This window comes from Zootoca vivipara, chromosome Z2, assembly GCF_965207765.1.
Source record: "Zootoca vivipara chromosome Z2, rZooViv2.hap1.1, whole genome shotgun sequence".
NCBI classification, from domain to species: Eukaryota; Metazoa; Chordata; class Lepidosauria; order Squamata; family Lacertidae; genus Zootoca; species Zootoca vivipara.
In genome coordinates this window covers 30,263,158-30,288,168 of record NC_142585.1, presented here as the reverse complement: position 1 = coordinate 30,288,168, position 25,011 = coordinate 30,263,158, and the positions used below count along the sequence as shown (strand labels likewise).

Sequence of the window (25,011 nt, the reverse complement as noted above, 5' to 3'; positions counted from 1 at the left end):
TTGCTCTGGATGAACAAATAATTGCAACAAGTTGAAATTGCTTTTGCAAATGCTTTTCTAAACCTGTTTCTGGCAGTGTTTGGTGGGGGGGGGGGAGTGTGGCATAAGGTAGTGATGTTTATCTGCTTTCTATGTAAGCGATGGTTCCCAAATTTGGGGGGCCATCTCCCCCACCAGTTCCACAAACTCATCCACCAGTGCTCCCTACCCTATTTAAAAAATCATTATTCAGAACAGTGATTTGCATGACCCCTTTAGGAAGATAGTTACCCAAGAAAATTCAATCCAGGAATTAATTGCATGTTCGTTCAAAATCCAATTAAAACTATTTAGCTTAATTAATCCAACAAAACTGATGAACTTGATCCAACAATACAAGCTTTTATTTTATTTTTATTACTTTATTTATGATTTTCAGTTTTATACATTTCAATAATTTTATAATCATTTTAACATTTCAAAACTTGACTTCCACCTTTCTGCAGTTTGTTAAATTTATTTTTAATATTTTCTGCATATCCAGATTAACTTACTTTACTCATTTATTCATCTACTATAAATATATACTCTTATAAAACTGCAGGTTATTACAATAATCTGCCAATGTTCTTATCTGTTTACAATTTATTTATAAATATTCAATAAACCATTTCCATTCTTTATAAATGGTTTGTTATCTTGATTTCTTATTTTTCTGGTAACTTTCGCCATTTCTGCATATTCCATAAGTTTTTGTATCCATTCTTCTTTTGCTGGGACTTCTTCTTTTCATTTTGGGGCAAGTAACATTCTTGCTGCTGTAGTCACATACATGAATAAATTTCTATACAGTTTGGATAGTTCTGTCCCTATAATTCCCATAAGTAAAGCTTCTGGGATTTTTTTTTACAAATGTTATTTTAAACATCTTTTTCAATTCATTTTATATCATTTCCCAGTAAGCTTTAACCTTACTACAAGACCATCACAAATGATAAAAAAGAACCTTCTTTCTCTTTACAATTCCAACACTTATTTGATTTGGATTTATACATTTTTGCCAATTTACTCGATGTTAAGTACCATCAATATATACAAGTTTTCAAGGTCTGATAGACATTGACACCTCCAGAGACTCCTGCCGCTTCCCCATTAGCTTATAGTGCCCCCAACCTTAGTAATCCCACTCCCCTCTTTGGGAACCACTAGTGTAAACTTTATGCTTTGTGGTGGCTGGCTCAAGTTGCCAGCCAAAATATACAGTGGGCCCCAGATTGGTGACGACTGATTTACTGAATATGCACATCTGGAAAATGTGTGTGCTGATTCAGGGGAAAGGATTCCTTTCGATGTGGCTGGGCAAGCTTGGGTCTTCGCAAGCGACCTTTTGGTTGGGTGTTGATGACCATTGCTATGGTTTCTCACAGAGATTCTTAGACTGAGACATACCATTGGTCCATCTTGTTCAATATTGTCTATACTGACCAGCAACTGCTCTCCAGGGTTTCAGGCAAGAGTCTCTCTCTGCCCTATCTAGAGATCTGGTTACCTTACCTCAAAATGGAGATTGTAGAGTAGGATAGAGTTCAGAAAAGGACAACCAAAATGATTAAGGGAGATGGAGCAACTCTCCTATGAAGAAAGGATGCAGATAGAAATTTATAAAATTATGCATGGCTCCCTCCACCGAACATCTACAGGGTGGCAACATGAGAGCATGAGACCTTATTTGCGGTGGCTCCCCAGGCGAAAACATTCTTCTTCAACCAGGCCTTCAGCTGTTAGTGATCCACAGTCTTTAAAAGAGAGGGTGTGTCCTTTTCTTCCTTTTACTATTATTATATTATGTACCTATATACTCGAGTATAAGCCTACTTTTTCAGCACCAAAAATGTGCTGAAAAACCCACCCTCAGCTTACATTCAAGTGAGCCGAGCGGCGACGGAGAAAGGCACACGACCGGGGGTTCAGTGAAGCACTGCGCTGTGACTCTCCAAACCCCCGTCTGATGCCTGCTCTGTGCGAGGCGGCGGGTGGGCGAAGCGGCGAGGAAGGAATCCTTCCTCGCCGCTTCTACTGCCACCCAGCCGACAACTGCTTGGAAAGGCATAGGATGGTATTTATTTTTATTTTTAAAATTTACCAGTAGCTGCTGCATTTCCCACCCTCAGCTTATACTCAAGTCAATAAGTTTTCCCAGTTTTTTTTTTGGGGGGGGGGGGTAAAATTAGATGCCTCGGCTTATATTTGGGTCGGCTTATACTGAACTATATGTGGTATTTTGTGTTTTGTGCTGTAAACTGCCCTGTGGTCTCTCAATGAAGGGTGATATGTTAATTTAATTTTAAAAAATTAAAAATTAATTGTTCTTTAATGATTTTTTCCATGTGTTTTTAGCAGTTCTTATTTTTTTCTATAAGCCACTTAGAGGCCTGTCAGGGGGAAAGGTGAGGTAAAAATAAAGAAATGAATAAATAGATATGGAGAAATTCTCTCTCTCTCTCTCTCTCTCTCTAAGTCCACTCACCTTCCCCGGTTGGCGGTGTTGCGGCCGGGCATCCGAGACCTCTCAGTGACCCGGCTGGAAGGCAGAGGGATGCTGCCCGTATCATGGTGACTCTCAGCCACGTCACACACACACCCCAGTTGTCCAATCAGCACGGCTATGGGCGTGACCGCAGGCTGTTTAAGCTGCGGTGTGGCCTCCTTTTGCACAGCACAGTTGAACTATGGAATTGACCTCCACAGGAGGCTGTGATTGTCACTAACTTTGATGGCTTTAAAAGAGGATTTGACAGATTCATGGAGGAGGAGAGAGCTATTGATGGCTACTAGCCAGGATGGTTATGATGTGCCCTCCCCAGTTGGAGGCAGCAATGCTTCTGAATATCAGGTGTTGGAAACTGCAGGAGGGGAGAGTCTTGGTATTATACAGTAATCCCGCTTTCAGGTTCCCCGCAATAGGCAACTGTGAGGCCACTGCGAGAACAGGATGGTGGGCTAGATGGGCCCCCTTTGGCCTGATACAGCAGACAAGAAGAGCAATGTTGAGATGCCAGTGGGGATTGAACATCGGGCTAGCCGCTCAGCTATGGCCGTTTCTGCTAAAGGGGAAGCACAGATCAGCTGCTCTGGTCTGACAGAGGAGCTCAGGGGAAAATGGTCTCTAAGCTAAGCAAAGCAAAGCAACCAGCTGCTGATCTTGGAAAACTTGATGATGTGGCTGTATCCTGAACTTTGGTGGGAGCTGGGAATGAGTAGATCTCACTATCACTCTCCCTCCCTCCCTCCCTCCTTCTCTCTTTCTCTTTGGTTCTGTCCCACAGAAATTACTGCCAGGATATATCACCCTGCACTCTGCTCTTGTTTTTTTCCAAGCTTACTCACTCTCCTTTTTTTATTGCCCTGTTCCCATTTTTACAGAGCCTCCCTTAATTGCTGTTACTGTAGATCATCCAAAGTGTATTATTTAAAAGATCAGCTTTTGCACTGATTTACAGGGCTGCTCTTTGATTTGACATTTTTACGTCGGGAGGCTTATTTTTCTAATTATGGCCAAAGGAAGTTTCAGATAAGTATCGTTTAATGTTGGGAGCCAGAACCCCAAGGACAGCACATTTCATTTTATTTTTCCTCTTGCTGAAATCGAGCAATCAGGGTTCTTCTCCTCCCCTCTCTACTTTACCTAATTGACCCCCCCCCAGCTGGCACACTTCTGGGGGTTGATGCAGAGGGATAAAATGGTCGTTGTTTTCTGTCTAGTATAACAAAATTCTGGCTCCGCAGACTTTTTCTTTTACAGCTACAAGCACTGCCAAATATTAATGCAGACACTGAGGAGTGAATATAAATAAATAAATGCAATAAACAGCCTATTTCAGACAATTAGAGAGTCGTAATCGCAAGCTTCCTTGTGTTTTGTTCCTGTTCCTTTGTAATATGATGCAAGGTCTGTGTGTGAAGGTTGCTGTCTGCTAGGAACAGGGTCTGCTTAAATGCCCCCTTGAAGCAACTTGGCATCTCTCTGGGATTTATTTTCTCTGGTTCCTGTTCTCTCTCTCTTTTAGCAGGAGAGATTCTGAAAAGGTTCCATTCTGTTTTGTAGGTTTCCAATGGAGAGAGGTCCAGCCTCACATATCTAGGTGGAAAGCCAGTATGGTGTATGTTATGTATTCTGTATTAAGTTTGACTGCAGTACTCATTCTGGCCACCATGGCTGCAGTTCTCACTCAGGTCCACAACATGCAAATGAAGGATTGAGACTGCTGTTCACGGATTGGGTAACTAGGGGAAGTTTGTTACTCTGTTGCAAGTTACTGAATACTATATAAGCCAGCCAGCTAAGCTATTGTGCAGTCCAGGACTCAGAGCTGAAATAAAGAGCTAGTTGTTTTAAGAGCTGTGTCTTCATCCGTCTTTCCCACAACTCAGCAGTGTAGTTTCAGACTAGGACCTGGGGGAGACCAATGTTCGAATCCCCCCACTTTGCTCACTGGATAGCCTCTCAGCCTAACCTGCCTAACAGGGATCAAATAAGCAGGGGGAGAATGTTAAAAGTGTGGCACTTACTATAACAACTTCATAGTGAGTTCTGAAAGGTGGGATAGAAATGCAATAGATGAATCAATTCTTTTTTTAAAAAAGTTTCTATTAACGCTTGAAAAAAATAAAGAAGACGCAATATACAACAGTTAACATCAAATATGAAGTGTTTTTTAACATAAAAACTAAAAAAGAAAATAAAGACTTGTCATTATCCGTCTATCAGCTTTATAGACAAATGCAAAACCGTTGCTCTGTAGTAACTTCTAACTCTTCTCTTAACATAGAATTGTAGAGTTGGAAGGGACCAACATGGGGCTTGAACCCAACATGGGGCTTGAACCCATAACCCTGAGATTAAGAGTCTTATGCTCTACCAACTGAGCTATAAACAGACATTTTTTTAAAAAAGTCTCCAAACCAAGATATCTCAAGCTCATCTTCCTTTTTGTGCAAAAAAAGTCCATAAGGGGCTTCCAATCATTAATAAATCTTTTAAGTTATTCCAGAGTGTAACTATAACCCTACATTATAAATCTAGTTAGTGATTTATCCCCCAAATCCTGATTCTCATTTAAACACAGAATCAGTAACCCAAGCTTTGGAGGCTTGGTGACATGATGATTTGCAACATTACTTATCTCATTAAACATTTCTTCCCCAAAATTTACCCCAATTGGGCATGTCCACTACAGTTCCTATAGCTCCTCCTGTCCCCACACCCTCACCCTCAGGAGTCCAGGACATAGGTGAAGTATGTTTATGCATATAGAAAAGTTTAACTGGAGTTATGCACCATTTCTGCATTATCTTCGGCATTATTTCCTTGATGCTGACTGAGATGGTTTTATAGGGATCCTTGTTGTTTTAAATTGCTTTTAATACTGTTTTTAGTGCTTTTACCCACACTGGTACCTTAGGATGAAGGGTGGGTAATAAATAAATTGATAATAATAATAATTGTCTGTTGTGTGTGCCCAGCTGGGTATTTCAGTGGCTTAGCGTGATGCAGCACAGGGGTAGTTGCCCCAGCCGCAAAATTGTTAGATATGCAAATTTTCAACACCTGGTGCTGCCTCAATACAGCTTCATGCTTCCATCGCTGGACTCCGTTGAAAACGGATTCTCCATGTGAACCAGGAAGTGATCTCTCCAGACAGTGAAACTGTTCTTCTTATCTTATCTCTGCGGCTGTGATCCCCAGGTGACGCGGATGCCATTAGGCAGTTGAATGCACATGCGTACTCCGTCCGTTTCCCTCCCTTCTCCCCTTCCATGCAGCCCCGGTCACTGATAACCCACGCTGCACCACTGGGGTATTTGTAGGAATAATGCCTCTAATTAGAGATGTTGCAATTGGTAATACCAGTTGTGGTGTAGTGGTTAAGAGCGGTAGACTCTAAGAAAACCCTGCCCATGCCATCCCTTGGCCTGTTGGCTGTGCATTCAGTGAATCCTTAGAAGCTCCCAGAATTCAGCCGTCACACCACTGCCCCTGTTGCTGCTTGAGCAGTTGTTTTGGCTTGCCAACACCCACATCGATAGGATCATAGAATTGTAGAGTTGTAAGGCACCTCCAAGGGCCACCTTGTCCACCCCTCGGCAATGCAGGAATCACAGCTAAAGAATCCCTGACAGGTGGCCATTCAGCACACTGCAGCAGGTTCTCATCAGCTACCTGCTGTTAAGTGGGAGCCACCATCGACAACTTCTTATGAGCTTCTCCATCAGCTTCTGTGTGCTGATTGCTGACCTTGAATGGGGGTCTCAGCTGGCCAACAGTGTCAAGAAGTACTGTTTGTGGGGAACAGGAGGCGGGCAGGTGTGGAGGACTCCCTGGTCCTGAATGGGGCAACTGTGCCCCTGAAGGACCAGGTGCACAGCCTGGGAGTCATTTTGGATTCACAGCTGTCCATGGAGGGGCAGGTCAATTCTGTGTCCATAGCAGCTCCATCTGGTATGCAGGATGAAACCCTACCTGCCTGCGGACTGCCTCGCCAGAGTGGTGCATGCTCTAGTAATCTCTCGCTTGGACTACTGCAATGCGCTCTATTTGGGGCTACCTTTGAAGGTGACCCAGAAACTACAACTAATCCAGAATGTGCCAGCTAGGCTGGTGGCTGGGAGCGGCCACCGGGACCATATAACACCGGTCTTGAAAGACCTACATTGGCTCCCAGTACATTTCCAAGTACAATTCAAAGTGTTGGTGCTGACCTTTAGAACCCTAAACGGCCTCGGTCCAGTATACCTGAAGGAGCGTCTCCACCCCCATCGTTCTGCCCAGACACTGAGGTCCAGCACCAAGAGCCTTCTGGCAGTTCCCTCATTGTGAGAAGCCAAGTTACAGGGAACCAGGCAGAGGGCCTTCTCGGTAGTGGCACCCGCCCTGTGGAATGCCCTCCCATCAGATGTCAAAGAGAAAAACAACCACCAGACTTTTAGAAGACATCTAAAGGCAGCCCTGTTTAGGAAAGCTTTTAATGTTTAATAGATTATTATATTTTAATAATCTGTGGAAGCCACCCAGAGTGGCTGGGGAAACCCAGCCAGATGAGCGGGGTATAAATGATAAATAATAATAATAATAATAATGACTAAACTTATTTACAAAGCACATAATTGAGCTATGGAACTTGTTCCCTCAGGATGCTGTGATAGCTAACTAAGGTGGCTTTAACGGAGGAGAGGGCTATTCATGGCTACTGGCCAAGATGTGTGTGCTCTGCCTTCATGGTCAGAGACAGCAATGCTCCTGAACACCATTTATCGGAAGCTACAGGGAGGGAACGTGCTCTTGTGCTCGGAACCTGTTTGTGGGTTTCTGATTGGGGCATCTGATTGACCACTGAAGAGTGGGTGCTGGACTAGATGGGGCCCTTTTGGCCTATGTAACCTCCAGATCCAGGAGCAGTTTATCTAGATTCCTAGGTTCTTTGGGGTATTTGGCCATTGTAACAACAGGATTCTGGACTAGATTGGTCACTGGCCTGATCCAACCAGGCTCTTCTGTTCTCAGTTCTTTTGTTCTTGTTACTTGTTGCAGCCCGCAAGTTAAAGAAGCTGGGAAACCTGAAGATGCAAGAAGAAGGGGAAGCAGCGGGCCCCTCCAGCCCTACAGAGGAGCAAGCTCCAAAGATGACCATGACACGCATTGAGACCCTGGAGTGCCAGCCCATCTTCCTCAATGTCCTGGAAGCTATCGAGCCAGGGGTGGTGTGTGCTGGCCATGACAACAACCAGCCTGATTCCTTTGCTGCCCTTTTGACCAGCTTGAATGAGTTGGGCGAGAGGCATCTGGTGCATGTCGTAAAATGGGCCAAGGCTTTGCCAGGTAAGGAATAACTCTTGCATTCTCCCTCTCTCTCTCCCTCTCTTTCTCTCTTGCATGCATCTATGCCTTATCTGAAGATCAGACATCACAGAAAACAGTGCAAAAGCCCCATCTCCCTTCGTGTTATGGTGCAAATATGTTTTCTACTGCAGTTGCCCTTGCTTATTTGGGTTGTGTCTCTCTAAGCTTGATAAGGTTACTGTCAGTGTATTTATACTGCATCAGCTATGTGCCTCGTTCTGCTGACTTACATCACTTTCAGCCAGAGAAATTTTGGTTTTTCTGGCTTCTTTGATGCAAGGTCCCTCTTCCTGGGGTCTCTTATTTACGGCTTACAAATGGAAAAGGTTTCATTCTGAACAACAATGTTGAATACTGTTGATTATTCAGAATAAGTAGATGGCAAATATTTTCATAGCACACAATTTGCACCTCTTTTGTGATCTGCATTCCATTATTGGCAATTAAAGAGATGCTGTCTTTCATTATCTGCAGTTAAAATGACTGTCAGGAAGATAGCAGAATGCAAAAATCACATATATTAAGAAATGCATCAGTATAAAAAAAAATAAAAAATAGATAAATGTTCCTAGATACTCAGGGAAGCTTGCCTGAGCTTTTTAGATAAAGCGTGGGAGAACAACATTGAATAACAATTCAGAAATCCAAACAATCTAGAAAAACATCCAATTCCCAGAATCTATTCCTTGGTCAAAAGAAGTGAGGGGCACCTACTTTTAGGAGCACCTCTCTTCAAATTTGGTGTAGAATGTTTATTTATTTTGTAAAATTTATATGCTGATTGATTGAAAACAACAACAACCCTCAAAGCATCCTGCTTACACTGCTAGTTTGCTGCTCCTGTCAAAAGCTGCACAGTGTGTGCTTTATCTTCTCCCAGTTATTTCCAGCATTCTCAAATGTGTCCACATGATCTGCTGGGAAATGTCAGAGCGCTGCATTCACAAAGTCAAAGTGCCCTCGCCTGGCTTCATTAGTTAAAAAGCCCCACACTCCCAATGCAAGTTCCTGAAACTGGGACACAACCATCAAACCATCACAAGATCCAGCATGAGTAAGCAGAATCCTGGCAGGGACACTTCCCTGCAAAAATTAATTTATGTGTGTTATTAGGGTGGGACATCAAAACAGTTTACAAATAGAGTGAAACAATAACATTGTCAGTAAAAACATATATAAAACATGAAAGATAAAATCAAGAAGAAACTAAAAATGAATTAAAATGTACATTAACAATCTACACATCTTCTTAGGATTGTCTAAACAAATACTGTATGTTTTTGGCAGGCACCAAAATGTGTATAGTGAAGGTGCCTGCCTGGTGTCAATAGGCAGAGTTCCGGAGAGTAGGGGGACTGACCAGATGTTGGAAAAGGGTTTTGTTTTACTTGTAATAGTTACCTGCAAACCTTTTTGCTACTCTTTACTGCATGATGAGAAGTGGTCCACAAAACCTGCCAATGAGGTTGTTCCCACTGATAACGAGCAGAAATGAGCCCCATAGGTGGGGGATCGAGAACGAATTGTGTTCCTAGCTTGTCTGAGAGGAGAAAACGTTTTTGCCTTTTTGTCTATACATCCTGGTTTGCTTGCCTGAGCCACTTGGAGCTTGACTTGCAGGTGCTTTTCACCAGCACTTCTGCTCTCTGCCTTGGACACACTTTGTGAGTTGCCTTCTGGACTCCTTGTTGGGGGACTTGCACAAAGAACTCGGGTGTCCAGAGATCACACCTTTCTGCCATCCTTTGCTCAAGTTCAGCAGGCTGTGTGTGGTTGTGTTCTCATAGTATGTCTGTAAGAATGTGGACCGCACTTGAAGGGAGAAGGTTCACTGAAGTGCTCATGCATCTGTTCCGTATACTGGGCAGGGATAGATTGCTGGGAGACATGGGTTGACTACAATGGCAGTTAACATTACGTGGAAGCAAGGCTGAGTTTGTCTTCAAGTGTGCATTTGACGGGGAGCTGGAGCAGTGTACTGGTTAGTGTTTGACTAGATTATGGGAGAGACCAGAGTTCTAAACCACACTCAGCTCCACTCAAGTAACAGTCCAGTCAGCTTCTGTATGTGCCGGGGGGTGTGGCGCCCTCTTGTAATAATAATAAATAAATAAATAATAAACCTTTATTGTCACTACACCACCTGTGGGCAGTGAAATTAAACGAGCCCCCCCCCCATGCACTCAGTCTTGTTCACACTCTGTGTGCTTGTCGGAAGTCAATTGCACCACTATTTTTTTCCATTCAGCAGCCCAACAGCCCACGGATAAAAACTGTTATTTAGCCTGATGGTGCGGCTGACTATACTTCTGTATCTCCTGCCCAAAGGTAGGAGATTAAAGAGGTGCTGGCCAGGGTATGAGTCCCGAAGAATTTCCCTCACTCTCCTGAGGCAGTGGTCTCCTGCAATGTCATCTAGCGAACTCAGGGGACAACCCATGATATGTGCTGTATTCACCACTCTCTGTAGGAACTTCCTGTCCGTGTCCTTTGTCTTAGGCAGCAAGATGTCTTGAGCGAGTCCTAACAAAGAACTACAGCCAATTATGGCTCCCTGGTGAAACAGTGTACATGACAAACATGTTTGAATTCACACATTGTATGGTCAGGTGTTCTGCCTCAAGCAGCAATAAGTGGCCTGTGTTTGGCTTCCTTTGCAATGAGAGATTACTGTGAAGGTGGTCTTTTTAAATTTCTAGTTTGCCTTGCAAATCTCCAAATAGAGAGTTGGGTGTACTCCACCCAGGCAACGGATCTGTACCCTCACATCAGATCACCAGGGAGAGATGCCCAGAACCCCAGGACACAGCTGTCCTACGGCCAACTCTCTCCCTCTCCATCTCCATCTCCATCTCCATCTCCCTCTCTCTCCTTTTCTCTCTGTCTTCTTGTCTGTCGCCAGATTTTCTTTTGTCCTTTCACAAATATGTAAGAAGCCCTAGGGGATAAAGGGCATATTTGTCCTTTCACAAATATGTAAGAAGCCCTAGGGGATAAAAGACCAACCTAGTCCTGTGGCCCACCAGGTTCCTGTGGGAAACCCACAAGCAGGACTCAGTCATGAGAGCCATCTCTCCTCCTGCAGTGTCCAGCAACTGGCATTCAGAAGCATTACTCCTTCTGGCAGCAGAGGTAGAGCAAAGCCACTGTGACTAGTAGCCATAAATAGCCCTTTCCTCCATCAATTGGTCTAATCTCTTTTTAAAACCATCCAGGTTGGTGGCCATCATTGCCTCCTGCGATAGAGACTTCCACAGTTTAACTACGCACTGTTTGAAGGACTTCCTTTTATCTGTCCTGAACCTTCCAACATTCAGTAGCTTCACTGGAAGTTCACGAGTTCCAGTGTTAGAAAAGAGGGAGAAAAGCTTTTCTCTGTCTACTTCCTCTAGGTCATGCATAAATTTATAAACTCCTATTATGTCCTTCTTACTCAACTTTTCTTTTTTAAGCAATTATGTTTATTAAGTTGTAAGAAACGAAAAGAAAAAATATTGCAGCTGTCAAAACATTATTATACACTTTAAAGAAACAAATTGACTCTACGAAAGGTTGGCAGCTGATAAATTGCTAAGGAAACAAAAGTAGGTAATTATTATTTTAAAAATAAATAAATGAAACACCACCACCACAGTGTATACCATGCCCAAATCATATCCACCAGGCAAGTAAGTTTGTTACTCATCTCTCTCATCATCAATTATTTCAAAATAAATTGAAAAATTTATACATAAGAATTTAAGCATCATTTGATATATGAAAAGGAAAGGAAAGCCTATGTCAACTGAACCTTATTTCATATCAGTATTTGTACTAGTATATACAGTATCATAAAATCAGACCACACCACAGTAAAGTTATCTTTCTTAGTCTGAGCTCAGCTTGTTTGTTAATTTAATTTTTTTAGTAACACTGTATTCCATACCACTTGTTGGCAATTTGACACTGGCGAGAACTTTCCAGTGACTAACTCTAACAGCCCTTGCAGCTTGTAACAGATGTCCAACTTTTTTCTAAGCTAAAAAAACCCAAATGTTGTAACCTTTCCTCATAGGACAGTCGTTCCACCCCATGTTCATTTTGGTTGCCTTTTTCTGAACCTTTTCCAGCTCTGCAATGTCCTTTTTGAGGTGTGGTGACTAGAACTGTACACAGTATTCCAAATTTTCCTCCCTTTACATCTGCTTCATAGAATCATAAAATTGTAGAGTTGGAGTGGACCCAAAGTGTCATCTAGTCCAACCCCATTGTCCCTTTAGTTGGTAGGACTGTCAGGGGAGCACTGTTACCCTGTCAGACCTCTGATGCCTAAAGAGATTTCCCAGCTAGTTAGGTACCAATGAGAAAAGTTTTAAAAACAAATCCTGAGCCATTAAGAAGCAATTTCTCTGATGAAGGAATGGCTGGCTGGACAGTAGCCTAATAGCATTTTCAGGTGTGCAGTTAAAGCAGCGTTTCTCAACCGCTGTTCCACGGCACACTAGTGTGCCGCAAGACGCTGGCTGGTGTGCCGCGACGTGCGGTGACGAGAAGGGCGATTTGCATTGTCACGTGCCTAGCGGCCGCCAATAGACAACGCTCACCCGCGGGAAAGCAATATTTCTCCTCCTCTTTCCCAAAGCTCAGTGCAAACGACTGGAGGGTGGTTTTAGACAAACTTAAAGAAGCTGGCTGGATGAGCTCAACCTGAAACTTGCTGAGCAAAGGATTGTGCTGGCAGAGAAATCAGTGGCTTGTGAAGCCTTATTACAGGAGATTGCAACCAACACAGCAATTGGCAAGTGTTTCTTACAGTCATAATTATATAGTCAATATAGGGCGGCACAGAGTTAAAAATTTTAACTTTTTTAATGGTGGTGTGCCTCGTGATTTTTTCACGGAACAAGTGTGCCGTGGCCCAAAAAAGGTTGAGAAACACTGAGTTAAAGCACCTTAAAAAGTACTGTGTGACCTCCAACAGTCCCTCAAGCAGACTAGAAAGATCTCAAGTCTATCCGAGGAACAATAATATTGTTACATGCCATCCCAATCTCTGAGAAGTGAGAAACTCCAGGGATTCCTGTGCTTCCCCAGGGTTCAGTTTCCTTGGAATGAAGCTCAGTGGAGACTATGGTGTCTTTAAGATATATGGTTTTATTTAAGGTAAAGGTAAAGGGACCCCTGACCATTAGGTCCAGTCATGACCGACTCTGGGGTTGCGGCGCTCATCTCGCGTTATTAGCTGAGGGAGCCAGCATACAGCTTCCAGGTCATGTGGCCAGCATAACAAAACTGCTTCTGGCGAACCAGAGCAGCACATGAAAATGCTGTTTACCTTCCCGCTATAGCGGTACCTATTTATCTACTTGCACTTTGACGTGCTTTCGAACTGCTAGGTTGGCAGGAGCTGGGACCGAGCAACGGGAGCTCACCCCATCGTGGGGATTCAAACCGCCAACCTTCTGATCAGCAAGCCCTAGCCCAGGCATCCCCGAACTGCGGCCCTCCAGATGTTTTGGCCTACAACTCGCATGATCCCAAGCTAACAGGACCAGTGGCCGGGGAAGATGGGAATTGTAGTCCAAAACATCTGGAAGGCCGAAGTTTGGGTTCAGTAGCCCCACAAGATCTCATGAGAATCACCCAGAGCCCAGTAAGCATGTCAGAGAGCTTAAAATCTCTATGTTTTGCTTGTGGGCAAGGCCTCCTTGGCTCACAACCAACTCTGGAAAGGTAAGGATGGTCACTTGGGGATAGTTCCAAGAGAATGGTTCGAGTATGCAACTTTTTGTGTACTTCAGATCGTAGCCACCGTGCAATACTGTATTAGACAAAATTGTATAAAAACAAATCTGTTATACAAAAAAAAAATACAAAATGTGTGCACATCACCACGCAAACTTTTTGCATGCTAACAGATGAATGCGAGAAACTAAACTCAAGACTGGAAAACTGAGGAAGGGAGAGAAGTCAGAATTTATGTGTCTTAGTCTGCTACTCTGACCACTACGCCAGAAGGGTAGCATGGTCAATTGGGTGCTCTGGATGAGGTTGTACTCTATCAAAAGCTGCTGAGAGATCAAGAAAGAATCACAAGGCCACCCTCCTCTTGTCTTTCTCTCAATAAAGGACATCCAAAGCCAATTCAGTTCCATAACTGCACATAAACCCTAACTGAGTTGTCCTAAATGGATCAGGACAATCAGTGTTTCATCCAAGTGTTTTGCAACATGGCGATCATCTGCATCACTTTCCCAAGAAAGAGGGTCTTGGTGACCAGACAGTAGTTGTCAGAAACTGATGCATCCACCAAGACAGGCTTCTTTAGGTGTGGTCAAGTCACTGCTTCCTTCCATAAAGTTGCAACCGCTCCTTCCCACAAGGATTCACTGCCACACCCTGGTTCCACCCGGACATATCCCCTCAGCAGACTTCAATCATCCAAGAGGGAAAGGCACTGAGAGAACACATGGGTAGTCACTTCGTTACAAGCAACTTGCCCAATGCCATCAAGATGCATCAACTGAAACTGATCAACTTTGCCATCAAAGTGCCTTGGAAACAAATCACAATGGGATTCTGAAGGTTCTAAAATTCCATTGCCTGGAACATAGGAGCCAACTCCTAGGGGCCGAGATCCCTTTGGCCCCAAATAAAATATTTGAGGGGGCCTGCCCCCCCCCCAAAGTTGATGGGCATTGCCATTCAAATGGTGTATGTGCACTGAGTCATGGGATAAGTTATGTGGGGTGTGGTTTACCTGTCCCCCCCCTGTTTTATGCAAGTTGGCACCCCTGACCTGAAGGGAAAGCCAATCGATCCTGGACATAAGAACACAAGAAGAACTTGCTGGATCAGGCCAGCAACCCACATAGTCCAGCATCCTGTTCTTACTGATGACTGTGAGAAACCCGCAAGCTGGACCTGAGCACAACAGCTCTCTCCCCTCCTGTGGCTTCCAGCAATTGGTATTCAGAAGCAACAATGCTTCCGGCCATGGAGGCAGACTACATCCATCATGGCTAGTAGATAGCCTTATCCACTATGAATTCATCCAATCCTCTTTTAGACCCATCCAAGTTGGTGGCCATCATTGTCTCCTGCAGTAGCAAGTTCCACAGTATGTCTAAGCACTACATAAAGAAGTTCTTCCTTTTGTCTGTCCTGAATCGTCCAACATTCTAACTTCCTGTGTTATGGGAAAGGGAGAAAAACTTTTCTGTAGCCAGTTTCTCCACGCTATGCTTAATTTTATAAACACCTATCATGTGAAAGAAACACATTTGATGATGCAATGGATGCAAATGAGTGGGCCTCCTCTTCAGCATGCTTAGTATTCCTGCATGTGTACATGTAGAATTAGACATAATTCTTCAGTGCAAAAGTCACATGGGCTTTGAATTACACTGTTTGGTTACTAAAAGGCTCCATTTAGCTGCAAACCAATATGTTCTCGTTATTAGAGCAAGCACTTAGGCTCCATGGTTGCTCAGGAGATACATTTGTTTCAAAATGGGGAAACTGATTCAAATCTATGATTTAAATTTGCATTTTCTTTGTCATTTAAATCATGGTTTAAACAGATGATTTAAATCACCTTTATTTAAATCAATCCATTTTGGTTTGCACTGATGGAGAAATGAATTAGAAGCATCTTCAGTATAGGCCAAGTTCAGCATCACCATGGCTTCATGTTAGAATAATCAAATTAGCCTTCTACATTCCCTTCTCCCCTCCTACTTCTTTACACACAGAAAGCAGTTTCCTGTGACATCCAGTAGCGTAGGAAGATAGGGGCGGTGGGGGCGTGCCGCCCTGGGCAGCGCGATCCCAGGGGCGCCATCGCAGCTGCACGCCACGCCCCCAAAACACATGCCACATTCCTGGGGGGCAGCGCGCCTGCTCTCCACCCCTGGTGGCAGAGCATGAAGCTCCGCCACTGGTGACATCTGAACTATCATTTGTTCAAAGTATGATACTTTTATGTCCTGGTTAGTTAACTAAATGTAGTTAGAACAAACCCCAGTTTTCCAAGCTCTAACATCACAGGAAACTGGTTAGCTCAAAAGTTGTTTTCAATCTTTTCTTTACACTTGTGGGGGGTATTGTGCTAGCAAGGATTGCCATGTTCTCTCATTTACAGAGACTGTCTGGTTCAAAGAGACCCTTAACAGTAGACATGGGTGGCACATAGATCACCTGGTCACAGCCATCCTGACTATGGCAATATTCTAGTTGTATATAAAGCATTAGGGACCCAGGTGGCGCTGTGGGTTAAACCACTGAGCCTAGGGTTTGCTGATCAGAAGGTCGGCGGTTCGAATCCCTGTGACGGGGTGAGCTCCCGTTGCTTGGTCCCAACTCCTGCCAACCTAGCAGTTCGAAAGCACGTCAAAGTGCAAGTAGATAAATAGGAACCGCTACAGCAGGAAGGTAAACGGCATTTCCGTGTGCTGCTCTGGTTTGCCAGAAGCGGCTTTGTCATGCTGGCCACATGACCTGGAAGCTATACGCCGGCTCCCTCGGCCAATAATGTGAGATGAGCGCGCAACCCCAGAATCGGTCACGACTGGACCTAATGGTCACGGGTCCCTTTACCTTTACCTTTATATAAAGCATTACAATTATTTCCAAGTTTTTGACCATACATATAAATAAGCAGTTTTATATCAGCTTGTGTCCTCTTTTTTTAGTGATGCCGTTTCTCTTTTTTGTTAGGGAGAACAGAGCCACCTCAGGGCAAATCCAAGGCTCACTCCCGTAATGGTTTAGCGCTACATCAGAGCCAGTGATATAGCACAGCAGTCATGAAATAATGCTTTCCAAGCTTTGAGGCTGAATATTATCCATGGGGTGCCTACATGTTTATTTAAAAATGGGCTAAAGTATTGCCAACAATAAAATTTTGTTCACAGTGGGAGTACTGTTGACTGTAAAAAAAACAACAACAACAAAACCCTTTCCCTGGGTGCCTCCCCTGACATGCTTTTTTTTATATATAAAAAAAAGCATTTTGTCTGCAGTTCTTCACTGCCAGAATGATCCATTTGCCACAAGCATATGAATGTTTGGCAACATTTCCCCAGAACCAGGGCAAGTACCCACTTCTAGGGCCAAAGTCAAGCGCTGTCCAGTTGCCTTGGGAGAATGGTGTGTCCGCACATGATCTAGGATGTATTTCCTGTCCCACGAAATGAGCAAACATCATCCAGTTCAGTGGCACCCTCCACAGTAAGGCTGTGAGGTTGCAGAGGTTGCAGAGGCTGTTTTAATTAAGCCTTGTGCAAAAGTTTTAATTTGATTTCAATAGATCACACTGCATTTTTGAATATTGAGATTCAATGCAGGAAAAAGCCTCCAAGTGACTGTAGCAGGCGGTGTTTCCAGCAACTGTTGCAGTCACCTACCTAGAACCCCATCTCATAGAATAAAAAAATTGAACCAAATCACAGAATTGTAGAGTTGGAAGGGACACAAAGAATAATCTAGTCCAACCTCCTGGGATGCAGGAATCTCACTGCTACAACCTGTGCATACCAACTCACCCTCTCTAGAAGCACTGATTACTTCATGGGATGCCAGTAGGTTTGCCACTAGAGCCTTTGGGCCCAGACCCACACACATTTTCAACACCCACCACTGCTTTCCACATATGCCATCTTGTTTTTTGAGTTACAGGTTTTGCTCCATCGTACCCTTAACAACTTGATCACCATATTCCTGAGAAACCACCGTCTGTTGTTCTTAGCCGATCACGATTGGCCAGGATATCTACGTGCACTCCATGTCCAGACAGCAAGGGCACTTGGAAACATACTGTTGGTGGCTGCCTACCAGCTGTAGGACTCTCTCTTGCAAAGGGACTTGCCAAGATATAAGAACCTAAAAAGAGTCCATCCGGCCAAGAACCCTCTTTACTACAGTGACCAGCAAGAGGCAGGGATGTGAAGGTCAACAATCTGCTCTTGTTCCCCAGGAACTGGTTTCCAGAGGGATGATACCCCTAAACTTGGTTGTACTTAGCTACCATGAGGAACAGCACCTCCTCCTCTCCTTGATTCTGGTTAATCCCTTTCCAAAGCCATCACCACCACTTGCGCTGCAAATTTCTGTGCATCCATTATTCATTGTGGGATGCCTTCCATTTTCTTTGTCCTGAATCAGGAGGCCAATCAGTTCCACTGGGGGCGGGGGGATCCCTCAGTTCTGATGAGAGGAAATTCTCTCTGTCCACTTTCTTCAGAAAAATGCAAGCTTTTTGTAAACCTCAACCATATCCCTGCCCCCCATTTCTTCCTGTCTTGGGTGCTAAACCATGCCTTATGTTCATTTTAGAGCTTGTTGTGTTACTCTCCCCCCCCTTTCTCTCTCTTTCTCTCTTTTAAAAAAAGCAACTGCAGGAAGGTCTGATCAGGATCAGGACCATGGGGCAGGGTAGTTAATCCTTGCCCCATGCCCTCATACTGACCCAAATCTACCGTGTTTCTCATATTATAAGACATGTCTTATATTTATTTTTTCCTCAAAAAACCACACTATGGCTTATTTTCAAGGGATGTCTTATTTTTTTCCTCCTCCTCCTGCCGTGGCCGGCATTGCTGCTGCGCCTATGTCTTATTTTCGGGGTATGGCTTATATTCCTTGAATGCTTAAAAATCCTGCTATGGCTTATTTTATGGGAATGTCTTAAAATATGAGAAACAGGGTAGCCCCCTACCTGAAGCTGCTGTTCAGCAGAGGAGGAACAACCACTGGTGACAAATAATAGCATTGGGGGAGGGGTTGCAATCTTCAACAGCTCCCCCTACACATCCTAATTCTTCCCAAATCCTACCCTGCTAAGAGCAGTCCTGGATCTCCCTCCTTGCACGACCAAGTGGAGGGAGCAGCAGAGAGGGAGACCCTTTCCTGTGTGTGGCTGGTAGCCTGTTAATTCTAAGGATACCCATCTGCACTGTATTTGTGGCCCTATCCTGAAAGCTCAAGTGGGTGATTTGGCTGGTCTTTGGGAAAGAGGAAGGGCCATAGTTCAGTTGTTAGAGCATTTGCCTTGCAAGCAGAAGGTCCCAGATTCAAGTTACAGGTAGGTAGCCGTGTTGGTCTGAGTCGAAGCAAAATAGAAAAAAATTCCTTCAGTAGCACCTTAAAGACCAACTAAGTTTTTATTTTGGTATGAGCTTTCGTGTGCATGCATGCACACGAAAGTTCATACCAAAATAAAAACTTTGTTGGTCTTTAAGGTGCTACTGAAGGAATTTTTTTCTATTTTGTCCCAGGTTCAGTCCCTGATGGCATCTCCAGATCGGATTGGGAAAGGCTCATTGCATGAAATTCTGGAGAGCCACTGCTGCCTCTCATTCAGTATGAAGCAGCTTCCTATGCTGATGTGATCTGGGATATTATTTTAACAGAACACCCTGCATTTTAACTTTTCAAGCCCATGACTAAGTTTCCATGTGATTAAAAAGCCTCCAGGTGACTACAGCAAGTGGCATTTGGAGCCCTATCTCATAAAATTGCAGAGTTAGAAGGGATCTGAAGGGTCATCTAATCCAGTCCCCTGCAATGCAGGAATGCCATCTGTTCCTACCTACTCAACCTACCGTACCTCTCACCAGAAACACTTGCAGCAGGCAAGCAAACCAGCAACTTGGCCATTTGCTGTCACAGTCTTTGGACTCAGAGCCACACTAAACCCCCTACATACAACTTGAAACCCTCACTGCTGCTTCACATGTGCATTATCTTGTTTGAGGAGTTACAGGTTTTTTCCAAGCTGACCCTTAGCAACTTGACCACCCTACAAGGACATGTCATTTTAGGGGATGAAACTTTTTGTAAACTTCTTAAAAATATGTTTTGGGGTGAGAAGAATTCAAATCTATTTTTGTGACTGGACAATATTTTGCTTGATCAGTCTACATTTGATCAAAAAGCAGCACATGAACTGCTCTCAGGAAATCAAAGAATTTTAATTTTACCTTCTGAAAATGTCAGGTAATGTTAAAAAAAAAGCTTACTTTCTCGGCATAAAACATATCCTACTAGGCATACAACATAACCTTGTAATCATAAAACAACATTAGAAAGTAATGACATCAGTTAATAATAAATTTAAGTAACAAGTTTTATCAGATCTTGCTTTCATTTGTTATTTGACATCATCCGCCAACTTGTTTCTTGACCTCATGTTTTTCCTGTATATACACCCTGCCTGCTGCCACTGTTAGTTGTTCCACACACCTTTGTATAAACTGGGCATGACAGAGCCACCATGGAAGTTGCATGGATTCGTCAATGAACTTCTTTACTTCCACTGTAAAGACCCCATCAGACTTCCCTGTCAGACCAGTCTTTCAGCTCCAACTGGGATGAAGCGCTGGGGTTGATGGAAGCTGTCTTCATCAGATGTACAGAAAGATATTTCAGAGTGTCATCATCTCCCCCCTCAAGTCAACAATCTTTTGAACACCAGCTCTCCTCACTGTCATCTGAGCACAAGAGTGTCTGGATTATCATCTTCCTGAATGCATACCATGCTGAGCGTTGGATCGGTGGCAAAACTATAATCTATAATCCACTACAGTCATACCTCGGGTTACAGACGCTTCAGGTTGCGTATTTTCGGGTTACGCACCGTGCGAACCCAGAAGTACCCAAATGGGTTACTTCCAGGTTTTGGCGCATGCGCAGAAGTACTAAATTGTGCTATGTGCAGAAGTGCCGAATCATGACCCGCGCGTGTGCAGACGCGGTGCTGCAAGTTGCGAATGCTGCGGGTTGCGAACGTGCCTCCCGCACGGATCACGTTCGCAACCCAAGCATCCACTGTATAACCTTTCTTTGCAGCCTTACTGCAGCTGAAACAAGATGTGGCGTGGACCTTCCACCCAAGAGCATTTTACTTTGATGTTGAACCAGCAGGGGTAGTACACACAAATGATGTATTCCTCTATCAGTCTTAAGTTGTGGAGGGTTTTGCCTCCCAGGGCCATGTTTTGAAACCTGCATGCAACAAAGCCTCCTCACTATTGTTAACTACCTTAAATGACCCCCTGGACCAATTTCAAGAAGGGCCAGATCCATTGGAAGTTTTCCTGTCCTTAAGGCCTGACACCTCTGGCTTCTCCCCCTACCTCTAATTCTAGACTTAACTGTCTTGCTATGGATGAACATTTGCTGCTGGTTGACAGGGTTGGGAAACAATTTTACTTGCAATTGCGACTGGGCTTTGCAGCATGGGGTTTTCTGCTTCCTCATAGCAACACTGCTATTCTGCTTATACAGTTGTATAATTTGATCCTAAATGTATTTTCATGACTTCTTTTGGATCTCTGGGTGGAGAAGGCATTGGGCCAGGTCCACATCAGGCATCACTCAAAGCGGGATTCCCTTAAATAATATTGTGGATGTGGATCTTATGACCATAGCTCACAGGGTCGGCATGCCTGATGCACACCGTGATCACAGGATAAGGACTTAAGAAGAGCCCTACTGAACCAGGTCAAGGACCTATCCAGTCCAGCATCCTGTTCTTACATTGGCCACCCAAATGCCAGCTCAGTCTACCCAGCCAGTGGATCTCCACTGTCCCTGGACCCAATGAGCTCTCCCAATAAAGTCATGGCTTTTATGACTCCACCTTGACCCATTTGTAGTTCTTTCTCCTGGAAAACTACCCTGGGCTGTAAGGACTCCTAAACCAAAATTCTCAAAGGCTTTACCATTTTGCCCACACATAGGAGATTCTTCAGACTCTAGCTGGCTCTGGTTCCCCTTTTCCTAACATTACAATATCCATTAGAGATGGGACTGCCAGAAGTGTACATAATGTTGTACAAATGTACACTTACACAGGAATAACCAGATGCGCAAATATAGGGTGGGGGACACTTGGCTTGCAAAATGGTTCTCAGGGCCTTAGATCATAAGCATAACATGGGTCAACTGTGTGATGCAGCAGCCAAAAAGGTTAATGTGATTTTGGGCTTCATGAACAGAATTCTAGATCCAGATCAAGGAAAGTCATAGTACTGCTCTGTGTTGCCTGGGTCAGATTCCACCTACAGTCCTGTGTCCAATTCTAGGCACGCCTGTTGATGGAGGAAAGTAGAAGCCATGCAGAAGAGAGCAACCAAGATGATTAAGAGTCTGAAAACCATGTTTTATGAGGGACGGTTGAGGACGTTGGGTATATTTATCTTGGAAAAGAGGAGAGTGGAGGGAGATAGGATAACCATCTTCAGATGTCTGAAGGGCTTTCTCGTGGAAAATGGAACAAGCTTGTTTTATCCTGCTCTGGAGAGTAGAACCCAAACAAATGGATTCAAGTTACAAGAATGCAGATTCTGACTAAACATCAGGAGGAACTTTCTGAGAGTAAGAGCCATTAGCGAGTGGAAAGAAATCCCTCAGAAGATGGTGGACTCCCATTTGGATGTAGTTAGCGCTGTGGTTAAACCACAGAGCCTAGGGCTTGCCGATCAGAAGGTCGGCGGTTCTAATCCCTGTGACGGGGTGAGCTCCCATTGCTTGGTCCCAGCTCCTGCCAACCTAGCAGTTCGAAAGCACATCAAAATGCAAGTAGATAAATAGGAACTGCTACAGCGGGAAGGTAAACGGCGTTTCCATGTGCTGCTCTGGTTTACCAGAAGCGGCTTTGTCATGCTGGCCACATGACCTGGAAGCTATACGCCGGCTCCCTCGGCCAATAATGCGAGATGAGCGCGCAACCCCAGAGTTGGTCACGACTGGACCTAATGGTCAGGGGTCCCTTTACCTTTACCTTTAAGCAGAGGTTGGATGGCCCTCTGTCAGGGATTCTTTAGCTGCTAATTTTGCATGGAGGGGCTAGGATAGGATTCAGCGAAATACAATAACACCATCTGTTGGTGTGAGGAAATTATATAAATACTGTGTATGTGATTTATAAATAGCAGATTTATATAATGCCATTGATTTATATTTACTCTGTTTCCTAATCCATCCCTAGTATGCCCTTTTCACTGTTGCTGCACACTAAGTTGACATTTTCAACAAGCTATCAAACATGACCCCCAAATATTTCTTTCCCTAGTTAGTCACTCACTGCTAGTTCTGATTCTATCAGTACATGTGAAATTAGAAAATGTTTGCTCCAGTGCTCATCACTTTACACTTATTTACATTGAAACCCATTTGACACTTTGCAACCACCTACTTGAGCAGTGGCAGACCTTGGGGTCTCAAATATCAGCAGCACCCTGTACGACACCAGAATTCAGCACACACACACACCGCCTCTACACCATAGTTGTGGCACCCCTGAGGGTCTACACCATGGGTAGGCAAACTAAGGCCCAGGGGCCAAGGCCAGCCCAATCACCTTCTAAATCCGACCCGCAGACGGTCCAGAAATCAGCATGTTTTTACATCAGTATAATGTGTGCTTTTATTTAAAATGCATCTCTGGGTTATTTGTGGGGCATAGGAATTCGTTCATTCCCCCCCCCCCAACATGGTCTGAGGGACGGTGGACCGGCCCCCTGCTGAAAAAGTTTGCTGACCCCTGGTCTACACTCAGTGCAGCCAAACCAGTCACACTCCCCTAAATCCACCCCTGACTTGAGAGAGACTTTTAGATCTCTTTGCACTTTGCATGGATGAATAATGGTGAATGCTACACTTGACCATCACACTGAATAACTCTGATTGTCACTCAGCCTTCCCCAATTTCTATCAACTCCAGCCAATATGACCAATGGCCAAGCATACTGAAAGTTTAGCCCAAAGGCTAAACTGGAAGGCACTGGGTTTGGAAAGACTGCTTTAGATTATTTGTGAAAACATTAAAGTATGCTAGTCCCAATTAGAATTATATCCCTCTTTTATGAAAACTGCCCCATTTACCGTATATTCCGGCGTATAAGACGACTGGGCGTATAAGACGACCCCCAACTTTTATTTTATATCTTAGATATAAGATACATTTATTTATATCTTAGACCTTATAATTCTCATAACACTTATAAAGCCCCTTCAGTTATAATCACACATTTATTTGAAGGCACTATTTCACAACCTTCCTAATCTGTCAAAAGCAGGACAAAGTGGTGTGTTTTCAGCATTTGCTAGAAGCTGTATAGGGACCCAGGTGGCGCTGTGGTTAAACCACTGAGCCTAGGGCTTGCTGATCAGAAGGTCGGCGGTTCGAATCCCTGTGATGGGGTGAGCTCCCGTTGCTTGGTCCCAGCTCCTGCCAACCTAGCAGTTCGAAAGCACATCAAAATGCAAGTAGATAAATAGGAACCGCTACAGTGGGAAGGTAAACGGCGTTTCCATGTGCTGCTCTGGTTTGCCAGAAGCGGCTTTGTCATGCTGGCCACATGACCTGGAAGCTATACGCCGGCTCCCTCGGCCAATAATGCGAGATGAGCGCGCAACCCCAGAGTCGGTCACGACTGGACCTAATGGTCAGGGGTCCCTTTACCTTTTTAGAAGCTGTATAGAAAAAGCACGAGACACACCTCTGTGGGGAGATATTTCCAAAGCTATGGGCCACCACAGAGAAGGCCCTCTACCTCCCCCCACCAAGCCTCTGTGGGTGCAGGGACTCCCAAGATGGCTCCCTCTGCCAAACTCATAAGGTATATTGTGGCACTAAGGCCTTAGCTCACTAGTCATACCGTAGTACAGCTAAGGAACAATATCCTGAATGGACAAGGAAACAAACTTCAGTAATTCTCTGTGTCCAAAATATTTATTATTATTTTAAAAAACACCATCAGAGATGTTTACAAAGAGAATACAAAATAAGATTATCAGTAAAAAGCAGCACTTTAAAACATTCAGAAGATAAAATCATCCATACTGTAAACTAAAAACAGATTAAAACATACATGGACATTCTAAATGAATGGACAGGCTTGCCTAAACGAAAATGTTTTTAACAGGCACCAAAAAGAGTGCAGTGAAGAAACCTGCCTGATATCAACAGTCAGGAAGTTCCAAAGTGTTGGTGCTACGACATTATATGATCACATTCTTACACATGTGAGGCAGGTATGTGGCACCTGTCAATTCTACCAATCGAAGCAGTTGAGTGGGCACACATAGAGTAAGCTGATCTCATAGGTAAAATGGTCCCAAGTAAACTGGAAAGGGCTTTACATGCTATT

At 44.0% G+C, this 25,011-nt stretch overlaps 1 protein-coding gene across 1 annotated transcript in view; it reads left to right on the top strand.

The window, feature by feature from the left end:
- AR (androgen receptor) overlaps positions 1–25,011 on the top strand; it is a 218,707-nt gene that overhangs the window by 176,565 nt on the left and 17,131 nt on the right. Inside the window, exon 4 of the mRNA XM_035113210.3 lies at positions 7,568–7,855. Within this exon, the coding sequence (XP_034969101.1) occupies positions 7,568–7,855 (288 nt within the window). The remainder of the gene's footprint in view (positions 1–7,567; positions 7,856–25,011) is intronic.